The sequence below is a fragment of the Monodelphis domestica genome, chromosome 3 (assembly GCF_027887165.1).
Source record: "Monodelphis domestica isolate mMonDom1 chromosome 3, mMonDom1.pri, whole genome shotgun sequence".
Lineage (NCBI taxonomy): Eukaryota > Metazoa > Chordata > Mammalia > Didelphimorphia > Didelphidae > Monodelphis > Monodelphis domestica.
The window spans coordinates 422,992,384-423,016,796 of record NC_077229.1 but is presented as its reverse complement, the minus strand read 5'-3'; the positions used below and the strand labels follow the sequence as shown (position 1 = coordinate 423,016,796).

At 42.8% G+C, this 24,413-nt stretch overlaps 1 protein-coding gene across 1 annotated transcript in view; it reads right to left on the bottom strand.

The window, feature by feature from the left end:
* Positions 1-2,389: 2,389 nt before the first annotated feature.
* The window catches only part of LIPG (lipase G, endothelial type), a 33,916-nt gene continuing 11,892 nt past the window's right edge, over positions 2,390-24,413 (bottom strand). Inside the window, exons 5-10 of the mRNA XM_007486665.2 lie at positions 17,722-17,943; positions 16,375-16,617; positions 11,760-11,880; positions 8,096-8,314; positions 5,956-6,060; positions 2,390-4,627 (exon numbers count right to left, since the gene is read on the bottom strand). Of these exons, the coding sequence (XP_007486727.1) occupies positions 4,606-4,627; positions 5,956-6,060; positions 8,096-8,314; positions 11,760-11,880; positions 16,375-16,617; positions 17,722-17,943 (932 nt within the window). The 3' untranslated portion in view covers positions 2,390-4,605. The remainder of the gene's footprint in view (positions 4,628-5,955; positions 6,061-8,095; positions 8,315-11,759; positions 11,881-16,374; positions 16,618-17,721; positions 17,944-24,413) is intronic.

Sequence of the window (24,413 nt, the reverse complement as noted above, 5' to 3'; positions counted from 1 at the left end):
TACTTTTTAAAAAGACTTTTACCTTCCATCTTAGAATCAATACTGTGCATTGGTTCCAAAGCAGAAGAGCAGGGAGGGCCAGACAGTGGGGGTTAAATGACTTGCCCAGGGTCACTCACAAGGGATAAGAAATATCAGAGGCCAGATTTGAACCCAGGACCTCCTGTCTTTGGGCCTAGCTCTCAATCCACTGAGCTACCTAGCTGTTCCCCATATATACTCTTGGTAAGTATAGAGAACTTTATCCATGCCTCAGCAAATTTGCATGTTCACATTCTCACACAATGAACCAAGAATACTTGGATGATCTAAAATCAATAATACTTTAAACTAAACATTATTGTCCTCATAATATTTTTCAACATCCTGGCTAAAAATCTTGAAAGTCTAGAGACTGGTTATATAACTTTAGTTACCCATGTTTTCTGGTTAGATAGCCAAAGAACAGGAAAAGATTGATGACTGCAGCTTCTCAAAGCTCAAGGATTTAAAGGCTAAGAAGCATTGGTTTTCATTTTAAATCCCCCTCTGTATTACCTTCCAGTGAATGTGTTTAGGCAATCCTAAGACTCTTCAAGTCATGGTTAAATGTTTTCCTTTCTTAGAAATAAGTTCTGCAGGCAGTTAGGTGGCTCAGAGGATAGAGAGCCAGACCTGGAGATGGGAGATCCTGGATTCAAATTTGGCCTCAGACACTTCTTGTATGACCTGGGAAAGTCATTTGACTCTCATTGCCTAGTTCTTGTCATTCTTCTACCTTGGAACCAATACTTAGCCTCAATTCTAAGGAGAAAGAAAGAAAGAGGGAGAGAGAGAGAGAGATCTGGAAGGCATCCTTTCTCATTCTTTTTCAACAAATTAACACAATTGCTAATTTTGTTAGTTTCATAATATTGTACACAGCAGCACAAGACATCCACACAAGACCATGGGAAAATGTAGAGTGACATCATAGCATCCCATTAAAACCTTCAACTAGCTCACATGTGTCATTTCATTCATTCAGTTTGGGCTCCTTTAAATGTAGCCTGATACAACAATTTGCACTAAATCAAACTTCACATCACTCAGATATATTAATCTTTTTTTTAACATTTACCTTCCATCTTAAAATCAATACTATCTATTGGTTCCAAGGCAGAAGAGCAGTAAGGGCTAGGCAATGGGAGTTAAGTGACTTGCCCAGGGTCACACAGCTGGGAAGTGTCTGAGGCCAGATTTGAATCCAGGACCTCCTATCTCCAAGCCTGGTGTTCTATCCAGAGAGCTACCCAGCTATCATATCCCCAAAGTCATATTAATCTCACTCTAGTTATATATTGAGTTCAAGTGCTAGAAGAATATCTAAGTGGAGATCTAATAGAATTTAAACTCTAAGAGCAAATGAAATTCACAAGGACAGTGGCAGAGAAGATTGATGAGATAGAAGTGCAGAATGAGATGAGCATTTTCACACACAAGTAATACCTGATGCATGTGTGTATATATACACATAAGTCTAATTGTTGTTACAAGAGAGAGCCTGGACATGTAGAAGAGGAAAATAGCAGAAAGTTCAAAAGAGGATACGACGAGCGAGTCAATGTTGGGATTGCTATATTAAATGTATTGTGTAGAAAAAAATATATATATGTACATATATATTTTAAGTCTATATAACATTCCATTTCATATCACAATCCTCTTTTTCGTTCTTTGTATAAATTCATGTTTATCAGGTTCATTTAAAAAAACAAAGAAATTTGAGTAGAAAAAAGAAAAAGAAAATGTCTGTGGGAGGGTTTAGGGATTTTAATGACTGGGAATTAGTTGAACCAAATTCCAACACAGAAGGAATGGAAGATCTGATTGGATGGAGAGGGGGGAAGTAAATCATCTTAGCTCCAGGAATACTTTAGGGGACAGGACAAGCCTGAGAATAGCATCACAGCAGGAGGCTCAGAGCAATGTGAAGGCTCTGGGAGCTTAGGAAGGAAGCCTGGGGAAGAAGTTTGGAAAAAAGGGACTTCAGAAGGGGCCCAAAACTAATTTTGTTTCAAGATCTTGTCTATAGCGACCCAGGCCAAAACAAACCCAAATTGTTAAAAACAAACAAATAACAACAAAAGCATGGATATCTATCCCCCGTTTTAAAGACCTCCTTGGAAAGAGATCTTCATTTGGTTAGTTGCAGAAACGCTTTGTCAAGTCCTTTCTTATATCTAGCCAAAGACTCCCATGCTGCAAACTTGGGCCTTTTGTACTTTTGTTCTATCTTCAGAGGAAGTGAAGGGCAAAGATTGATTCTTCCATCAGTGAACCCATGAATGCGTAACGGATTTCAAATATCTAAAGACAATTTTGTTTACTCTATGGTGATTTCAGACTTTTAAAAAGAAAATTGCTAGACTTTTCAGAATCAAATGTTTTATTATTTTTCTGCAGGATTTTATTAAAAAAGTATCAAATATGTTAGTCCCAAAGCAATAACTAACCCAAAACATCTATCTCTTCTTTGTACATATATACACCTGAGAAATAAATAGTGTTCTAGGCAGCATACAAAACATCATTATATACAAATAAGGCTTTAAGCCAACTACATAAATACATGGCCCATGAGAATCCGTTTTCTGGAAATCACCTCCAGAGACTTTCATTATCAAAAGCCTATCAAGCAAGATGGACCGCTTAGAATGCAAGCTTGGCTTTGGTTAGAGAGCAGACAAAATCTAATCAAAGAGACACACAAATGGGAAATCCATATGGGATGAAGAGCTGGCTGAAAGGCATCTCTAAAAGCCTATGCACTAAACAAAAACACACCTTTGGCATTATGCAGGGTATCACAGTCCTCTAGAAACCCAGAGGCCATAGAAAATATGCCCAATCCCATTTAGTATCTCTCTTCCTGTTCCCAAACAATGTCTTGTTTGTCTGTCTGTCTGACATATTCTCTCTCTCTCTCTCTCTCTCTCTCTCTCTCTCTCTCTTCTCTCTCTCTCTCTCTCTCTCTCTTTCTCTCTCTCTCTCTCCCTTCCAAGAGATCAAAAATCATCCCATCCCCTTCCAGTAACAGATAGAGGCTTTCAAGGTAACAATGGAAAAGAGCTCTTGCTCTCATACTTGGAGCATTTCCAGAGGAAAAGTCTGAATAATTCCATCCCAGATACAAACATTTGACATAGAGAGACAGAAGCCCTGAAGGATGAGCCAGGATCTCTGGGCTATAGTAGTGGTACCACAACCAAATGATGTGTGACACCACCAACTTCTCTGAATCTTAGTTTCTTCATCTATAAAATGGGGGAAATAGTGTCTGCTCTCCTCAACGTATATAAGAATCAAATACAGTCATATGTGGTAATATTCTCTGAAAAGTATAAAAATGACAAAGAAATGTAAACCCAAAGATGTGTTATTATTAGAGATCTAAAATTTAGGAGTCTTTCTAGGAAATTCTGCATTGGTGAGGCATAGCTGAAATATGAACTATTTGGGGTGGGAGTCTCAAGTGCAACATAAAATCAAGATTTAAATAACTCATTTTATAGCTCCTGGATCCAAGTTTCCTTGACCTGTGCTGACTTTTGAATAAATAGATATGCTTAATAAATGCAGTATCTTTCAGACCTCAGAATGGTGAAAAATTTGCTTTGACATTTAACCAGTTATATTTTCTAGTACACAAAAAGGCCACTAGAGTACCTTTGATGGTGTCAATACACTATTTGCCATAGGTCATATAAACATACCAATTAGGGGCTTCGGGGTATATGTCTCCTGCATATTTGCATCCCTCCGGAGTCACTGAATACCAGAACTAGAAAGGGAATTATTGACCATCTAAAGAAAGCCAGCTCGCTTTCAGAGGAGGAAACTAAGGCTCAGAAGTGACTTGTTCGATGTCATACAACCAACGATTGGTAGTCTCACAATAAACATCTGTTGGATAAACAAGTAAATGATCCTTTGGACACTGCAAGAGCATGTGAGAAGAGACTGGATGGCCCAAATGTGGCAAGCAGGGGTAATGCCACCAAAAGCTGCCTAGAACCCTTCAGCATCCCCTTCTGAGTGTGATTTCTCCTCTGTGCGGAAGCATAGAACATTTCCTATGTATTCCATCGTGTCAGAAAGACTTTTTTCTGAAGGGATCCTTAGGAGAAAAGCCAGCAGCCAGGGAATCCTGGGCATCTATGTGTGTCCTTTACTATGTCTCCTGTAAAGGCAAGCCACATCCATTAAGGGTCACTTCACAATGGCTAAGTTTCCCCGTGGCTAAAATCACAGGTCGATATTCTCCAGGAACTTCAAATGGAGAAGCATACAGATGTTACGGTGGTAGACAGAACTGAGACTCACTCGGCCCCAGTTCGGGGTCCGCTGAGTGTTTAGTGAGGGTTAGTGCTAGCCTATGTAGCAGGGGTAGTTGCAGTAATGGATGAGTCCCCTCCTGCCTGCCGTGACAGCAGTCAGGAGAGAAGGGGACCTGTGCCCAGCCGGCAGCTGCCCTCCTGTGAGCAGCCAAGAGGAGACCTTTCCCTCAGGATCGCTCCTCAGCAGTCACATTCTCGGCGTAGTGGGATGGCAGCGGGTCTCTGGGGCTGATTTCCAAAAAGACCCTCAAAGCAGATCTCTGGCCGAACTGAAACGAGAGGGTCCAAGAGGGCGTAAGACAGGGCAAACACGTTGGAACCACTTGTTCTTACTATATAATGTACCAGGACTCAATAACATCCTTCTCCCTTAACCAACAGGCATACGGACTCAAATAAGATCAAACAACAGCCATACATAAATATCTATGTGCAAGCAATGCATCCCTCCTCCCCAGCCCACCTGGAGCAGCCTGTCAGCAGGTAGGGGAGGCATCACCATGTTTATTTCGGAGCTGAGAGAGGCACTCCAGGGTTAATGCGCACCCAGTAAATTCTTGGGGAAGTGGAGTCTGTCACACAGGTATCCCAACTCCTCATTCATGGTTCTTCCACGACCCACTACTTTCCCTATCAGGAGTAAAACTATGGGATCCCCCCTTCCAGAAGACCAGCTTCTCCCCACATCTCATTCTCCTCTCCCCTTCAGGACCCCCAAGTGGTTGTCAGGACCCCTTAGGACCCCCTGACATTTTCCCATATTCAAAGAGGAAAATATTTTCATAGATGTTTTTTAAGGGAAGGAGGCAGAGCTCAGCAACTATTATGGAAAAATATTTTAGGGTTGTCCCCCAAGCCAACAAGTGGGTGTTACATTCAAAATACAGTAATATTTGCTTATAACTCTACCATAGGAGAGTGGAAGTCATCAGGACACTGGGTAATGAAACCCGCTCTGCCACTAACAAACCTCTACTCTCCTTAATTTCTTTCTTTGTAATAAGAGGAAATAGTATCCAAAGTCTCTTCCAGCTCTAACATTCTGTAGTTTTCTGTTTTGGGAAAGGGGCTTAGAACTTTAGATTAAGGGCTGTTCACCTCTAAGGGAGAGCAGAAGGGGGTAAAAAATAAAGAACTAATGTCAATTAGAAGTAAACCTGAAGAGGCAGCTAGGTGGCTCAGTGATAGCAAGCCAGGACCAGAGATGGGAGGTCCTGGGTTCAAATCTGGCCTCAGATACTTCCTTGAATATGAATAAATCAATCCATTGAGCTATCTAACTACTAGGCAACTCCCCCCACCACCACCACCATTTTAATTTTAAAAACAACAACAACAACCTGAGTGTGATCCAACGAAAAGAGCTCTGGCTCTAAAGTCAGAAGGCTCAAATGCCAACTCTAATGCCAGCAGGGTGACTTAGGGCAAGTCAGATGGGCTTCTTCATGGTTTCATCTATTTCATTAGTCAAATGAGGGTCAGAGGTTCATCTCAGATCCCAAGGACAGGATCATGTCCAAGAACCATTATAGTAAAAACCCAAGGGATAAGGGCAGCATGAGGGACAGTGTGCACAGCTTGAGAAAAGCTATCATACCTGGTCTGATTTTTGATTCTCCAGCCATCCCGGCACTTGGTGAACCAGAGCTCTTTGCCAGGACCAATGCTAGTTTGCTCAGGGTCTTCAACACAGAAAGTCAATCTGGACAAAAGAGATGAAAAGATCGCTGTGATCAGAACCCAGGAATGTGCTGCCAGAAGCAGAGTAGTAGGGGAAACAATAACAATAAGTATCAGTCAGAGAAGATGTGCCAGGATGAGATGGGCAAGGGAGGCAGAGGAAGAGGACAAAGAGAAAGGAAGAGAAAAGGAGACACGGTCATTATTCTAGTAATTAAACATTAACTATCTAACCACATGGTCCTGAAATTCCTCTTCTGGGTCTCAGTTTCCTTATCTACAAAATGAGAAGAATGAATTCAATAATCACTAAGGTTCCTGCTACCTCTGAGAGTCTAAAAATCTATATTATTCTGTGCCCCCACTCAGAAATGTTCAACCATGGCCTAGTTTTGAAAACCTTCCATAGTGTTCACTTTAGTAGCATACATACTGAAAACTTTCCATAATGTAGACCTACCCTCTCAATACAATTTTATATTTCATTTTCCCCCAAAATGCACCCTTCACTCTAATAAAGCAAGGATCCTCCCAGTTACATGAACAAGCCTTATGGATTCCTGTTCCCTCTAACCTTCCCATATCCTCTTTGCCCATCCAAATCCTACCCAAACTCATATTCTGATTCCTCCATGAAGCCTTTCCTAACCATAACTGTACACATGGATCCCTCTCTGCCCTAATTACTTAGAGCAGTAAAGGTCCATGGATACAAACCAGTTGTGCATGGAGGGAAATATAGTAGAGAAAGTACCAGAGCCTCCCCTAGGCACAACATAGAAGGCATCCAGAGGGCAGAGTCTGCTTTCACCTCTCCCAATGTTGCAATAACTTCTCCAAAGCTCAGAAGAGTCAAGGCAAAAAAGTTCTCCCCTCAGTCAAGGTTCTATCTCTCTCTCTCTCTCTCCCTTTCTCTCTCCCTTTCTCTCTCTCTCTCTCTCTCTCTCTCTCTCTCTCTCTCTCTCTCTCTCTCTCTCTCTCTCTCTCTCTCTCTCTCTCTCTCTCTCCCTCCTTCCCTCTCTCTCTCTCTCTTTCTCTCTCTCTCCCTCCCCTCCCTCTCTCTCTGTCTTTCTCTCTCTCTCCCTCCTTCTTCCTTTCCCTCTTTTCCTCCCTCTCTCTCTTTCTCTCTTTCTCTCTCTCTCTCTCTCTTTCTCTCCTTCTTCCTTTCCCTCTCCCTCTCTCTGTTTAAATTTTTAATGAGATTGCTCATTTGAACAGTACAACAAAGCATTATGAGATGTTATACAAACACCTGCTCCCATCGAGCCAGACTGAGGAGGGAATCAGCTCCTGGGGAAGGACAGCATGGCAACCACTGGCCAGAAGCCTCTGATGTATTCTCCCTGACATTTCATATGGAGCCTGGTCCCCTTCTAAGTGGTAATATTTTTCTGAAAGCTCAAATGGGCAAGTCAGAAACTAAAGACAAATATAGCATCCCAACCTAGGCACTCAGGGTAAAGGCATGATGCTTTTCAAATGACTTGCTAGATCAAAGCATGCCACCTTATTTCCTTCATGAGTTTTTTGTTGTATGGATGATATGAGCAATATGGAAATATATATTGCATGAGAGTATAGGTATAACCTATATTAGACTATTTGTCTGAATCCTAAAATGTCAGAAAAAAAGTGTCAAAAATTATTTTGATGTGTAACTGAAAAAATAAATAAATAAAATGAGGATGCCAGGACCGTAAAGACATCTTCCTGAAGCAAACTGGGGGTCCATGAATCTTCGCCCTTGGCACACAATGCATAGGTCTTACTGTCTGGGCCACGGTAATAGTGGAATACATGACCTCCAACACCCTGAGTTTTGAGAGTCATGACAAGGACCCCCTTGCCTAAGGCTGAAATTTCTGCCCCAGGCTAGTGAAGTTGCCTTGTTTCATGAAGCAAGCCCTTCCCCACAAAGGTATTTTTTCTCTCGTGGCTATTTTACAAACCAGGTGCTGGAGAAGCTCATAAAAGGTCAGAGAAACAGGTTTGGAAGGAGTGAGGAACACAAGAGACATGAATACTCGGACAGGAGAAAAGCCAGCTGGGTGACTTACTTCTGTTGGGTTTCTCCAGATTTGACCCGGATGCGCCTAATGTGAAGTTCCTTCACAGGGTTGTGGGGTTTTGACAGGTAGCTTCGCAGCTCTCTCCACAGGTTGTACCAGGATTGAGAGGTGCCCTCCCAGGAGAGCTTAATCTTCAAGAGATCGCCCATGTCCTCTTCAGTGTACACCAGAAAGGTGTTGGTGGCATTTAAACCTATCTGCTCCACTCTATGGGACAAAAGCAAAGCTGTCTGTCTGGGCCGCCCACTTGGTTGTCATTTCCTATCCCCTCTCCCTGCTGATTAAGAGAAGATAATTGTAAACAGCTGGTGTTCACATAGAGTTTTCTAGTCTGCAAAATGTTTTCAATGTACTATCTCACTTAAGCCCTCCACCAACCTTATGAAGAATGTAAATGCAAGTAACACCCATTTTAAAGCTGGGGAAGCTGAGGCTCAGAAAGGTTAAGTGACTTGCCCACTGTCACACAGTTCAGGTGAAAAAGTGAAACCAGAGCTTTTATAACTCTATGTCCATTGACCTATCCACTAAACTATGCTGACTTTTTAATGAACTTTTCTTATCTATAAGATGAGGAGGTTGGATAAGTTGATTTCTAAGTTCCCTACCAGCTCTTTTTAGATTCTACCAGCTGTGTGACCTTAGGCAAGTCACTTGATCTATCTGTCTCAGTTTCTTTAACCTTAAAATGGGGATAATAATAGCACCTACCTTCCTGAGTTGTTGTGAGGCTCAAATTATATAACAGTTGTTAAGTACATAGCCCATAGTAGGCACTTAAATGCTTGTCTCCCTACCCCTCTTCCTGGATATCAGTTTCCAGTTGGAAAACAAAGGAATTAGACTAGAAGAGATATTCTTAACCTTTCTGTGTCATGGACTCCTTTGCCAGTCTGATGAAACCTAAGGATCCCTTATTGAATAATGTTTTTAAATGCATTTTAAAAAAATACATAGGGCTACAATGGGAACCAATTGTGTTGAACTGGGATTACCAAAATATTTTAAAATAAAAAGTTAATTGACTCTAGGCTAAGAACTCCTGGACCAAGTGGTCTCTGAGATCTCTTCCAAATCTAATATTCTAAGAGCTCTGCTGAATTTCCCTTCCCCATCCAACCTATAGGTGCCTGAAATCCAAAAAACTTGTCCAATACTTCTTTGTCTCCCCACCAAGGGTCTTGTATATAAGCAGCACTCAACAAATGTGTGTTGAGTGGCATACTTCTTGCCCTGCTCCCTGCCCATCACACAAGAAGAAAGAATGCTATCTGTGGGTTTCCCAAAGCCCTGGGTGTGACATAGCTTGGGTTCTACTTAGCTGATCCCCAAAACATGTTCACATTCCTGACTCATCACAGTTACCCCACTTCCTGTTTCTGCCAGTGCTGAGTAATAGAGATGTAGGCAAAAATTGTAGGCTGAGAAAGTAAAAGGAACACAGGAATAGTCTCATTGCTATCCAGGTTATCAAGAAGAAAGATCTGTCCTTGAAGAGACTAGAAATGCTTCAAAGGGAAATTAAAAATGAAAAGGATGGGAAGAAACCAAAGGGAGTCCTGCCATGTATCAGGAATTGGAGAGCAGAGGAAAGTGACAAAGAAAAAGAAAAGGAGGATCACTGAATATTTGGAGTTAAGCGCTTGTTATAACGTTATTCCCAAAGTGGGGGAACTACACCTTCTCAGGAAGCTTCTCTTTCTTTAAGGAATGATGATGTTTAACCTGAAGAGCTATCAAGTGAAGGATCATCTAGTAATAATCAGAAGAAGAGATAAGTTCTGGGCCTAGTGAATGACTTCATGATGGGGGGTACAGAAGAAGCCGGAGGGCAGCGTGACATTAATAATCAAAAGTCCTTCAGTCTTTTCAGGGCACCTATCCTGAAGGAGTCTTACCAAACCTGAAGACCTCTCCTACTCCAGGTGATTAAGGGGAGAAGGAAAGGAATCAACAATACCCCCAGAAGAAACACAGATGGCACTAGGAGAGATTATGAAGTCCTAGGCAAGAAACTAAAATCTTTTGAAGGAGAGAAAATATTATCATCACTGTTGCTGGTTTAAAGAAGAAGCTTCAGAAGAAAAAATAGGAACTGGTTAATTTGAATTTCTTCAACTTAAAATATCAACTTAGAGAAAGGTTCCTAATGGAATGGCCATAAGTCTTTGCTATTTAACATTTTTATCAGTGACTTAGTAAAGCCATGGGTGATATGCCTTATCAGATTTGCAGATGACATCAATATGAGAGAGAGAGAGAGAGGGAGAGGGGAGGAAGAGAGAGAGAGAGAGGGAGAGAGAGAGCTAACATGTTGGGTGAGAGTGTCAAGACCCCAAAAGATTTCCAGAGGACCAAACAATGGACTGCAACTAATATACTTGGGTAAAAAAAATGGGGCAACTAGGTTGTTTAACCCCAGTGCTGGACTTAAAGTCTTGAGTTTTAGTTTCCTGAGTTTCAAATCTGACTTCAGACACTGACTAGCTATGTAACCCTGGACAAGTCCCTTAACCCTGTTTGCCTCAGTTTCTCATTTGTAAAATGACCTGGAGAAGCAAGTGGCCAACCATTCCCATATATTTACCAAGAAATATCCAAATGGGAGAGAATTGGACATGACTCACCAACAACAACAACAACAAAAATCAAGAATATGGAGGACTGAGGTGAATGGACCACCTTGAGAGAGAGAGAGCAGATGCCCTTTTGTTAAAGTCCCATGCATCAGGAATTCTAACGAGGGGAATTTCTAATTGTGAAATGCGATTCTTCTAGATGTAGCCTAAGTCCAAGAGTCTAAGGTGAACTTAATGAAGAGGCAGCTTGATAGAGGAGATGGAGGCATTAGGTTTGGAAGCAAAGAACCCAGGTTCAAATCCCATCTCTGCCTTTACTACCTATGCAATGTTGGCCAAGTCATTTAATCTCCCTGGGACTCCATTTCCTCACCTCTACGATGTGGTGGGGGTTAAACTAAAAAGCCTCTGAGACCCCTTCCAGCTCTTGTTTTCAGTTGTTTCAGTCATGCCTGACTCTTCATGACCCCATTTAGGATTTTCTTGGCAAATACCAGAATGGTTTCCCTTTTCCTTCTCCAGTTCATTTTATAGATGAGGAACCTGAGGCATATAGGATTTAAGTGACTTGCCTAGAATCACATAACTAGTACTGAGGTTAGATTTAAACTCAGGTCTTCCTGACTCCGGGCCAAATATTGTATTCATTGCACCTCTTAGCCTTTCCGGTTCTGGACGTATGTAATAACGAAGTTTAAGAAGGAGCTAGGTGGCTCAGTAGCTACAGCACTAGGTCTGGAGATGGGAGGTCCTGGGTTCAAATGTGATTTCAGACGTTTCCTATCTGTGTAACCCTGAGCAAGTCACTTAACCCCCATTGCCTAGCCCTTACCACTCTTCTGCCTTGGATCACACTCTTAGTATAGAGTCTAAGACAGAAAAGTAAAAGTTAAAAAAAAAAAAAGAATTAAAATTGATTTGAACAACCTGGCACCAACTCTACATGTATATGTATGAATGGGTATACATGTATATATGCACACTCATACTCTCACACCCTCCTTTCTCCCCTTCCTTTAAGGTTCCCCCCAATACTTGGTCCAGACCCATAAAAAAGGTAGAGTGTGACTTACATTTCTAGAGGAAGAGACTGGGAATCCGCATTGGTGCCATAAAGTGTAACAAAGAAGGTGGGTTCTGTTTCTCCCATGGTCTTGTAGCTGAAGACATGAATTTTCATCTGATAATGGTAAACTGTAGATATAAGAAGAATACAGACATTGACAAGCCTTGCTTGAGCTTTCATGAGCTTGGCAGTCAATGGACATGGCCTTAAGCAAGTGATTTGGCAAAATGAAACTTGGAGATCAGCTGATAAAAGATGGGTCCCCAATCTCTGGATCAGGAGGCAGGAGCAATCAGTCCTGGGAAAGGCTTTCAGATCCCCCCCAATCTCATGAAATTTGGCTTTCTCCCTTTGCTCTTTATCAATGTCACTTGTCAAGAACTTGTTTCAGGATAAAGAGAAAGCAGCTTTAGTTTATGCTAAGGGAAATACATTGTGGAAGTGGTGATCCTAAGAGGCAACATAAGGCAAAAATGGAGACAATGTGGTACCATGGAAGGAGAACTTATTCTGGAGTCAGAAGACCTGGGTTCAAATCTTTTATCTGCTATGAATTACCTGGAAAACCTTGGAAAAGTTGTTTCCTATTTCTAGATCTCAGTTTGCTTATTTGTAAATAAGAAATGGACTAGAGGGCCTCTGAGGTCCCTTCAGTTCCAGATCTATGTTCCCATAATCCTATAAGCAGGTTCAAGAAGGGATTGATAAAATCATGTTTGATGACTCTATGAAAGTTACTGAGGAAAACTTCGTATGCTTAGGGGACATTCCTAACATTTAAAGTTAAACTTCATGGAGTATGAATGTGTCCTTCTACAATAATTCCTTTAATGATATAATTTATATATACATTTTTTGCTTGGCTGATGCCTTCTATGGTGCAGAGAAGGGAGGGAGAGGGTGAGATACCTGGGAATTTTATTTTTAGATATCCTTTAAATCTAAGTGAAAATAGGTAACCATCCAAATGAATCGAGTTCTGGGACACCCAACAGATGCTCCTTCTCTACCCCTCCCTTGATGATGCCAGCATTTCCAATAAGACAGTTTCATTCCTTTGGCTTTGTCAATCTAGTAACTGAAAATGCATGGACAAGAGCAGACCCTTGCTAAATGAGATCTTAGGACTGAACAGCTAGAAAAGACCAGAGAGCTAATCTAATCCAACATCCTCACTTAACACAGGAGAAAACCAAGGTCTCCAAATGAAAAGCAATTTTTCCAAGATCTCATACTAGTAACAAAGAACAGAGCCAGGAACTGAACCTTGATTTTCTACCTCCAGATCCAATGCTTTTCCCCCATATTGCCCAGGTTAATGTTGACCAATCGATGAATTTGGTTCCATTGCCAATGGGCCAAAATACAAACACAGTACAAAATGAACTGAACCAAAAAACATAAATCAATTAAAGAATACAACTCAGTGGCACCATATGGAAGTTTTGTGTATTTGTGGGCTGGTACTGCCATTTGGGAGAGGCAGCATTGTGGCAAAAGTTTCTGACATATGCATTCTCCTGACATCATCTGGAGTATTGGGATAAAATGCTGAGCTTGCAATCAGAAAAAAACCGAGTTCAAATCCCTCCTTTGATCCTTACCAGATGGGTGACCTTGGATGAATCATCTAATCTCTATGTGCCTCAAGCTACCCCTGGGACTAACTACTGAATCATAGATTAGGATCTTGAGTGGTGGAGAAAGTTTCCATACCAGGATTTCCCCATACTGCTGAAATGACAACACCTTCAAATATTCACTGTCCCTCTTATGTCAAGATAACACTACCACATATTCACTGTCATAATGAGGATTTTAACTGAGTCATCCACATTCTCTCTCACCCCTTTTGGACCAAAAAAAAAGTATATGTTGAGGGGGCAGCTGGGTGGCTCAGTGAATAGACAGCCAGGACTACAGATGGGGCATCCTGAGTTTCAATCTGACCTCAGACATTTCCTCACTGAGTGACCCTGAGCAAGTCACTTAACCCATTGCCTAGCCCTTACCACTCTTTTGCCTTGGCTCCAATACACAGTATTGACTCCAAGACAGAAGGTAAGGGTTTAAAAAGAAAAGTATATGTTGGCATCAAAGATGCTTATCCAGTCTATCACAATACATGGGTATTATCTCTGGACATATCAAAAGAAACAGACAAATCCATGCCCCATTGGCAATGATAGCAATTTGCAATTACAAAGAGCTTCTCCTAGGAAGACAGGCTCTACTATTATCTCTGTTTTATAGAAAAAGTGTCTCAGATTCATGGAAGCTTAGTGACCTTCCCAAGCTTGCATAGGTAGTAGCATGGTGGTGGATTCAGGATTCAAACTCAAGTCTCCTATGGGTAAGTCCATTCATTTTCAGACTATTCTAAACTCCCTCATTAATGTTATTCTCAAACCACCTGAATACACCATCCACAATTACCACTAGTAGACAGATATCTGCCTTGCCAACCCCAGGAGCACCTGAATCATCCCATTTCCCTGGGCTGAACTTGGGTGGGGTCACTTGCTGGAAAGAAATAAGCTGCTTAAGCTTTTCTTCTCTCCCAAGTTAGTCTTAGCAGTCAGCCCTAACCTTAGTGTTATTAAAAAAATAATAATAATATCAACCCATAGCCATTAGCAACTGAAAATAATGGGGAAGCTGTTGGGACATGAACATTTAGAGAACAGACAAGAGTATCATTTACAATCCTGTGAGTAGGTCAGGAATCAAGCCCATGGTGAAGTCACCAATGGTGATGCTTTTTTCCCCCCTTTAAAGTTTAAGACAAAGGGGGGAAATTAAGAAGTCTTGAAGAAGACAGACTTCCTGATTAGATGATATCTTTCTCTTTTTAACCCTTACCTTCTATTAGAATCAATACTGAATTCCAAGGCAGAAGAGTGGTAAGGGCTAGGAAGTGAGAGTTAAAATAGCCCAAGGTCATACAGCTAGGAAGTGGTCTTGTGTGGAGAGCCATCATAACCCCACTGTCTGACAGAGTCGCATTTGGGAAAATGAAAGCTTCAGAGCAGCCTTCAGAAAAGATGAGGCACTCACCGAACACCCTCTGTGTGACTTCTCCCTCTAACTTCCCTTACTAATGGAATTGTTCTCTTCCAGTACAAGAGAAATAATATAAGAGCAAACACTTACAGGGTTAATACACATATGTCCCACTTTAATCCCCCCAGATTATTACCCTAAAAAGATTACATTCACAGAATTAAAACCTAAAGATCATCACCCGTTACCCCTCCCTTTACCCTCTTAGCAGAGGTACACTTAGATGCCCCACACCTACTATTAGCCAAACACATAAGCACCACAATCAATCACTCCTCTGAAGTATAAGCTACTGACACACTTCACTGGTTCATTATATTTATGATAGCAGACAACATTGTCAAGGTGCCTTAATGAAACACAAGAAAAATGTAACTTGGAAATTGAGGAAAATTCCAATTCTGGTCTGATTTAAATTACCCTCAAACCCCGTATGTAGCTACGAAATATTTTGTCACCCATCTCCTAAGTAATTGTGATTGATTGTGAAAGCTGATCAAAAGCAAAAAAAAAAGTTTATTTACCAAAATAGAGGGAAAACAATTACAAAGAGAACAAAATTCCCTTTTCACATTGTGCTCTCTTCAATGATTTTCCTAGCTGGTCATTCCACAGGTCAGGAAGAACTAACCTCCAGATCACCCTATCTCATTCATCTCCATCACAAATATTTCTGTTGTGGAAACATGGCAAATGATCACAGGATGTTGATTAAGTGACTTGTTAATGTGTGACACATCCAATTATCTGTAGAAGATCATGTATGTTAAAAAATGATTGTGTGCCAGAAAAGCATACACTCATTGAAGCTATAAAATAAATGCAAACCCCATGCAATGCAGAACAACTCTGTGATGCCTAAACACAGGTCTGAGCACTCAGTTGTCTCTCATCTCTTCATTATTTGCCTGACCGTTCCACTTAGTCAGAAGGACCCCCAACTTTGAGAGACCACAGGCTTGGCTCTCAAAAATCTTGAGGCCAGATTTGAACCCAGGACCTCCCATGACCAAGCCTAGCTCTCTATTCACTGAGCTACCTAGATGCCCTGGATGATGTCTTTCTAACAGTTAGCCTGAAAGGACCCTGTTAGAATTTGTGTCCTCTTTGTTAACCTATCCATCCACCCCTACTGACTCTAGAACTGCCCAGCTATTGGCTGATAAAAGAAGAAGGAGGAGGAACCTTAAAGATAGTCAATCCAACCTTATCACTTTACAGATAGCACAGAGGAGTAGAGAAACTCAGCTAAGGTCATACGTGTGGTAAGTAGACAAGAATTTGAATCCAAGTCTCCCAACTTAAATTCCCCGGTCCTCTCCACAATACTCACTAACATCATTCAAAATATAATTCAGTTTCCAGGAGTTTAACTTAATAGCCAATTCTAGTTAAGACTTAAGACTTAAGCCCAAGCTGGGCTATAATGACGTGCACTCATCAGCACCTAGTACAGTGCCTGGCATGGAAAGGGCACTTAATAAATATTTTTAAATTAAATTCTCTGAGCTTGGGTACCAAACTGCACAGTCACGTGGGGGAGTGAGAAGCAGGGTTACCTTTAAAAGGCATTCCAGCCCGTGTCTTTAAGTACATCTTGCTATTTCTTTTGTGCCGGATCTTCTTAGCATTATAGCCGATGCTGTTGCAGCGGTTTTTCCGGCAGCTCAGGCAGATGCCTTTCTTAAAGCGATTGGAGTCGGTGCACTGGAAGGCAAAACTCTGCTTGTCCTGGTTCACCAGAGAGTCCACAAAGAGGTGCACAGCCCGTTCATGCTCACATTTCATCACCTCAGTGATGGCTAAGGAAAAAGTGAAAGAGAAGAAAGTGAGGAGAAGGAGGTAGAAGACCTGAGCCCCATTGAGGTCCAGACTTCAAACATCTGTAAATGTTCCCAAGTGGTTGTAGGGGTTAAATGTAATGGTGGGACTTAAAATTATATGAAAAATTGTGGTCGCTGAAATTATTATATCTCAAGTCAGAAGTTTATTTACCAGAGGGAAGCTGGGTGGCTCAGTGGATTGAGAGTCAGACCTAGAGATGGGAGGTCCTAGGTTCAAATCTAGCCTCAGACACTTTCTAACAGCGTGACCCTGGGCAAGTCACTTAACCCCCATTGCCTAGCCTTTACCACTCTTCAGCCTTAGAACCAATACCCAGTATTGATTCTAAGATGGAAGGCAAGGGTTTAAAAAAAAAAGTTTATTTACCAAAATAGAGGGAAAACAATTACAAAAAGAACAAAATTCCCTTTTCGCATTGTGCTCCCTTCAACTATGTGAGCCATGATCCCAGCATCCAATTTGAGTTTCATGAGTTGCTGGGGTCACCAAAAAAAATAAATAATAATAATAATAATAATGAGCCTATGGACTGGAATGAGAACACTGGAATGAACCTTAGAGATATTAAGTTCAGCCCAACAAAGTGGCTGGGCCAGTCAGCCGTTGGAAGCCAGCCCCTCTGGTGATGATGAGCGTCTTCAGGAATTTCAAGAGCCAATTCAGTTCACCCCAATCTGTCCATGAATCAGCTCTGCCTTCCAAAAGATTAATTAAAACTGCTCTGAGAAATCATTTAGATTCATTACAAGATAATGAAAGCAGTTAATAAATTAATTATGGGAACAAAGGCTGAGCCTACAGAGCAGGCATGATGGGGCACCCCAACTATTAGCAGACTTGCAAAATAATGAGCCATTTAAAATGGCAGGCGAGATAGAGGGAGCCAAGTGGGTTCATAATAAAACAGATATGGTTGGCAGCATGAAGGATATGGCCAAAGGACCCGGAATTCAGACCCAGGTATGGCTGAATGAGAAGGAGTCCTACCAAGGAGGCGAAATCATTGAAGTTGAGTCTCTGTATATGGTGAAATGGGATGAGAGAGAGGCAAAGAAACTTACTTCCATAAGCAAGTGATCCTAAAACGTCATTCAGCCCACAACCTGGCTGGTAGTCGCCCCCATTGGGATAAATATCGATGTGGCCCACGGGCATCTGGATGCCAATACTCAAGCCAAAGGAATGAGTGTATGTGTGGAGGACATCAACAAAGTGTGCATCATCTGGGGAGAGCCGCTTATTAATGTCTGTTCCTTCAAACATGGGGCCAGCTGGATCCAAACCTGGATGGATCAAGAATGGCAAAAACACTGTAAGTAGGAGGACAGCTTCAGCCCAGTTAGCAAGACAAGCCAATATATGCTCACTAAACATCTACTGTTTAGTGTTTAGACCTGCACTGGGCTAGGCACCTAGATGGCAATACAAAAGAGAGGGAGAGAGCAGAGTCCCCACCCTCAAGGGTTTCACAGTCTTGTCTTGGCCCTTCATCATGGCCTTGGCCCCTCAACTACCTTGGAAAACCATCAAGTCACCTGGAGTAGGGGTGACCCATAACTGTGCACAGTTCCAAGGGGGCTTCCCCTTGAGTTACTTCTGACTCACGGGTGCTAGAACCCAGTCAACTATTCTAAAAAATAAGTACTGTGCTGGCCACAAAGAAGCTCTCCATAGGAATATGGATGCAGAACTGGAAGGGACCTCAGAGGCCCTCTAGTCCAACCCCCTCATTTACAGATGAGGTATACAGGAAGAGAAAGAAGAGCGTGCCACTTGGTGCTATAATGCAGAGAGTGCCAGGCTTGGAGTCAGGAAGAAGAGCTGAAATTCTACCTCAGATACTCACTAGCTATATGACTCTGGACAAGTCACTTAATCTCCATTTGTCTCAGTGGAAACTGAGAAATCATCTATAAAATGGGGGTAATAATAGCATCTACCTCAGTGTTGTGAGGATTGAAGGAAATAATAATTGTAAAGCATTTAGAAGTGTGAGTGTATGTGTGTGTGTGTGTGTGTAATATGTTTATCCACCTATATGGGGAAGAAAAGAGAGACAGAGAGGCAATCAGAGAAGCAGAGACAGAGACAGAGAGTGACTCAGAGAGAGAGAAAGAAGGAGAGAGAGAGAGAGAGAGAAAGAGAGAGAGAGAGAGACTCAGAAAGAGAGGCAGAGAGACAGAGACAGACAGAGAGACCAAGACAGAGAAACAGAGAGAGAGACTCAGAAAGAGAGGCAGAGAGAGAGACAGAGACAAAGAAAGAGACAGAGACAGAGAAGAGAGAGAGAGAGAGAGAGAGAGAGAGAGAGAGAGAGAGAGAGAGAGAGAGAGAGAGAGAGACTAAGAAAGAGAGGCAGAGAGACAGAGAGAGAGAGAGAGAGCAAGGCAGAGAGGCAGAGAGAGAGAACATACAGTTAAAAAACTGTTGGAGGTGAGATTTTAACACAAGCCTTCTCATATCAGAGCCAGTGCTTATTCCACTGAACCAATCTGTCTCCTCATCTTATAGAATGTTAGAGCTAGAAAAGGCTTTTATAATAATAAAAAAATAATAATTAACATATATAGGGACAGCTGGGTGGTACAATGGATAAAAGTTCCTGTCCTGGAGTCAGGAAGACCTTCAGACAATACTTCCAAGATCAGACAATTATTAGCTGTGTGACCCTAGGCTAGTCAGTCCCTGAACCCTGTTGGCCTCAGTTTCCTCATCTGTAAAATGAGTTGGAGAAGGAAATGACCAATCACTCCAAGAAAACCCCAAATGGGGTCACAAAGAGTCAGACACAATTGAAACAACTGAACAAAGACAGCAACAAAGGACTATTTCCACTTAGTTGATAATTAGGCTGACCAACTTAACCTTTAGTGAATTATGGTATGTGCCTCACAAGTAAGCTTTCTGGGCTCAGATCAAGAGTAGTCAAACAGCAAATCTTTATTCAGCACTTACTACATGTCAGGCAACCATAACTAAGTTCTGGGGATTTAAAGCCAGGCAACAACATGGTCCCCAGCCCATGTTCTAGTGAGAGAAACAGACGTAAAAATAACTTGGTACCCATGACAAGATATTTACTGGATAGATAAAAGGAAGGAAAACTCAGAGGGGAAGGCATTAGCCCAGTTGTCTGGATTCCCAGGAAGTTTCTCTGACGTGACTAGTTAGCCTCTCTCCCCTGAGGATCTATGGAAAGTCCCAGTCCAGTCTGCTTTCTCCTCCCACCAGATTTCTTTGTGCTGGGACTGCATGGTACCTCCCCTGGTAGCAGGAAGTCACTGTCCTAGGCAGGGTCAAGTGGGTGATGATAATGGGCCATTCTGATAAGGAGGATGTTCCAAGACTGTCCCATCATAATTTGTGTGATCCTACTTTACCCAGGGGATAAAACAGGTTGGGATTCATGGTATAGGTTAAAAACTGAAATCGTTTCTGAACAGATTTGTCCAGTTCATCTGGTGATCCGTAAAGGGACGCTAGGATCCTCGGAGATACTCCCCTCAACTGCCCCTGAAAAGAACAACAAACGAGCCAGAAAGATGCTGATTCAGAGAATAGGCAGCCCCTGCTTGTGATGCGCACATCCTAGCATCGCCTTTCGAAGAAAAAAAAACCAGAGTTCTTCAGACTATGGGGTGGGAGCAAGGAGGCCCTCCACTGCCTCCTGCCATGCCCCTGCCCCCCAAAAGCATAAAGAGAGGCAACACTTCTCCTACGCCACCAACAGAAGAAAAAGGTTCTTTTCTTGGTCTAAACAAATGTACCCACCAAATAGTGAGCGCCATGGAAACTAAGCTGAGCTAGAAGAATGTGAGGGGACTGACGGCTAGGATTGCTGGGAGCAGTGAGGCCACGTCATCGTACTGTTAATGCAAAACCATATCTGTGGACCTGCAGGCTCATACGAAAGCTGCAAAAACCGAAAGCTCAATGTATTCCCCTTTCAATGTAGTCATGCCCTACCTTCTCCCAAAAAGGAGGGCAGGACAAAGAAGATGGAGTCAAGCACTGATTCAGAAGGAGCATACTATCTCTTCCCTTACATTCTAAGGGAGAGATTCTCCCAGAAGCCCTATGGAGACAAATTAAGAGGAAAAAGGATCAAAGAATCCAGCCCTAGAAAGGGCTTTAAAAATACCAGCCAATCTAGCAGTATTTTATCATTGAGGTCCAGAGAGAAAAAGCAGCTTCCTCTCGATCAAACATGGGAAACACGGGCCCCATATTACAGTAGTGTCATCGGTTTAGATTTTGAATGAATCTTAGAGGTTACCCAGTCCACCATCCCATTATTTTCCAGAGAAGGAAACTGAGGCCCAGAGAGGTTGACTTTTGTGCCCGAGGGCACAAAGCTGGCTAAGAGCATAACTGAGATCTGAACCCAGGATCGCTTTACAATGTCTACAACAGCCGTCTCTCCAGTGTGCAGGGACTTCTCTAACTTTTCATCACCAACCCCAGCTTCAGAAAATAGAGGCACCATCTTCAAGTCCCTCCCCATTCTAATCACTTTGCATCCTGGCATAGGAAATCCTCCAGATGAAAAAGAAAAGGGGGGGGGGGATACAAAAAATATAGAGAGAGGCAGCTGGGTGGCTCAGTGGTTGAGAGTCAGGCCCAGAGATGGGAGGTCCTGGGTTCAAATCTGGCCTCAGACACTTCCCAGCTGTGTGACCCTGGGCAAGGCACTTGACCCCCATTGACTAGTCCTTACTGCTCTTCTGCTTTGGAACCGATACCCAGTACTGATTCCAAGACGGAAGGGAAGGGTTTAAAAAAAATAGAGAGCAAATACTCTTATTAAAATTACTATTTGACGCAGGAAGGCAGAGAGCCTAGACAGCACCTACCACTGCCTTTCTGAAAAAAAGGAAAATCTCCATCCCTGCAGAGCCTGTGCCAGGCTTTCAACCCCTTCAGCTGCTAGGAGGGGCCGTCATCCAGCAAGGGGCAGATCCTGGCTCTCCGTACAATGTATTCATTAGCATTCTGCCCACTCCATGTGTCAGCAGCTGTCACCCAAAGGAGCTCAAAGGACAGACCTGGGGTGGGGCTTGGGGTTGGGCCTTGATCAGGAGAAGGGAGATGCCTGGAGCAGAGGGGCCTGCGCTCTCTCCTGACCCCGGGCCACTGCAATGATGCGGTTTCATTTGGTGGGGTTTCCTGCCCCCACGACAAGCCCAGGCTTCTGCCCACGGGCAGCACAGTGGGCCTCCCGGGAGCCAGCATTTAAAAACTGCTGGCCTGGCCCTCCAACCACATGCAGCTCATTCAGCAGGGGAGCCCCGCACACAATAGGCCCAAGAGTGGCCTAGTAGGGAGCTGCTTTACTCCAGAAACGGGGTTAATTAGCGGATCCGTGTGAGTGCGGACAATAAAGGCAAAGCCCGGAACAAGACCGTGTTTCCCATCTCTTAGTAAGCTACAGTTCTCCACAAGTTGTGTTGAATCAACTCAACTGGGACACGGAGGGGGGAGGGAAGGAGCCCCTTTGCACAGGGGCTGGGATTTAAGGGTTGCCAGGAAGGCCCCCTCTCAGGGTTCGGTTTCTGCCTGGAGTGCTGGCTAGAGAATCCATGCCCCAACTGCCTTTCGCTCTAACACCGTTTTCCATCTACTCTGCGTGGGTCTCCAATGTCCCCATGTTTGCCCCTAGCTCCCTCTTTAGAAGGTCACCTCTCAGAAGGCAGGGACTACTTTGGGCCTTTTTTTGTACCGTTGTAAGTGCTGCAATACTTTGCCTCTCCAATGTTTCCCCTGCTAGGAACTTCTCTAATCCTCGCACACCAACGCCAGCTTCGGAAAACAAAGAAGGGACAGTCCTTACCGCCATCCTCACTGCACCAACACTTAGTAAATCCACTAAACAAGAAAGAGGAGGTATGGAATCACTTAGCACAGGAGCTGAGCCATAGAGGATGGATTCAGAGGCGGAGTCAAGATGGCAGCCTAGAGGCAGCGAAAGTTCAGACCTCTGAAAACCCTTCCTCCCCAATTAAAAACCAACTGCTCCTAAGGGACTGAAAACCAAACCTAACAACAAGACAGAGCCAAGGAACCCTCCTGCTAGACTCAACTTAAAAGGTACGCCCCCCAAAATCCTGAATTCGAGAACACTCAGGTTTAAGGGGAAGGAAGAAGCTCCCTGAACCCTTCCCCCACCTACAGTACTGAGCCTTCAGCAGTAGCTGGAATCTCTGGGTGGGAAAGGGTGCTACTCTGGAGTGAGTACCTTGCAGGAAAAGCTGTGCCAGTTTCAGGGCTTTGAACACGGGCAGCTGGGAGGCAGCTCAAAGAGAAGCACAGAGGAGGCAGCCTAGTCACAGCAGCAGAGACACTCCATATTGCCTCCCCCACCCCTTCCCAAGGTTTTGGCCTCAGGGCACATCCAGCTCTGCAAGATCAACTCCACTGGGTTTAATCTCATCAAGCCTTCAGAAGGCAGGGAAGCTCAAGCTCCAACACCCTTCCCCCACAGACTGCTCTGAGAGCTTTGCTGACTAAGCTCCAAGGGTGAAGGCTGACAGAAAACCCCAAACCCACAGATCCAAAACATGAGATGAGCAAGAGTACAGGCAACTGCAGGGAGTAAAGATAGGGTAAATATGAGCAAACAACAGCAAAAGAACAAAGAAATTACATTCGACAGCTTCTGTCCAGGCAATGAACAAAGAGCAAATGTAACAGAGGAAGATCAAGGAACACCAAGCAAAAACACAGAAACTCTAGTGAATTGGACACTGGTTTTGGAAGAACTCAAAATACAATTCAAAACACAATTAAGAGAGGCTAAAGACAACTGGGAAAAGAACTTAAAAAGCAAGATAAGTCATCTGGAAACAGAGGCACTTGAATTAAAATGAGAAAATAGTGTCTTGAAAGCCAAAATTAATCAGCTTGAAAATGAGACAAAGGAGATGAAAGATCAAAAGGAGGGTGATCAAAATGCCAGGAATGAAATTCAGTCTTTAAAAACCAGAATACAACAATTAGAAGCAAGAAACTTCACAAGGCAGCAGGAAACTATAAAACAAAATCAAAAGAATGAAAAAATTGAGGAAAATATGAAACATCTCATTCACAAAACAGAAGATTTAGAAAATCGGTCCAGGAGAGACAATATAGAGGATGGATTTAGAAAATTGGAAGGGACCTTAGAGGTCCTAGAGCCTGGCCCTCTCATTTTAGGGATTAAGAAACTGAAAAGGACAGGAGTGATTTGCCCAGCGTCACACAGGTAGTAAGTGTCTAAACACAGTACTTCCTGAATCCAAGTCTAGTGTTCTATGATTGCTAATAAGTGCTTATCAATTGTTTCAAGTCCCTGCTTTTCCCACTAATAGTGGGACCTGTGCAGATGGAAAATTTGCTATACCTGAGCTACATTCCCAGCATCCTTTTAAGTTATGTCCTCATTTTACATAAGGATGCTTAGGAGATAAATTTGTCTGAGACCCATGCTTCAGGTAAAGGGCTCCCTTTGCTTTGCTCACTTAACTGAAAGAACCTTTTTTTCTTTTCCCTCTCTTTTGATTTATTACTTAAAAATCCTATATATTTTTAAATACTAGGAGTATTTATTCATTTTTACTCCTACAGACCTTGACCAAGTTGCAAGAGGCAGCATGGTTCAGTGGAAAGAGGCTAGATTTGAATTGAGAGGACAAGAGTTCAAATCCTCATTTTGCTCCTTCCCATCCCTGAGACATTAAATTCTCTGGAGCATTTCTTCATCTGTAAAATGATATGG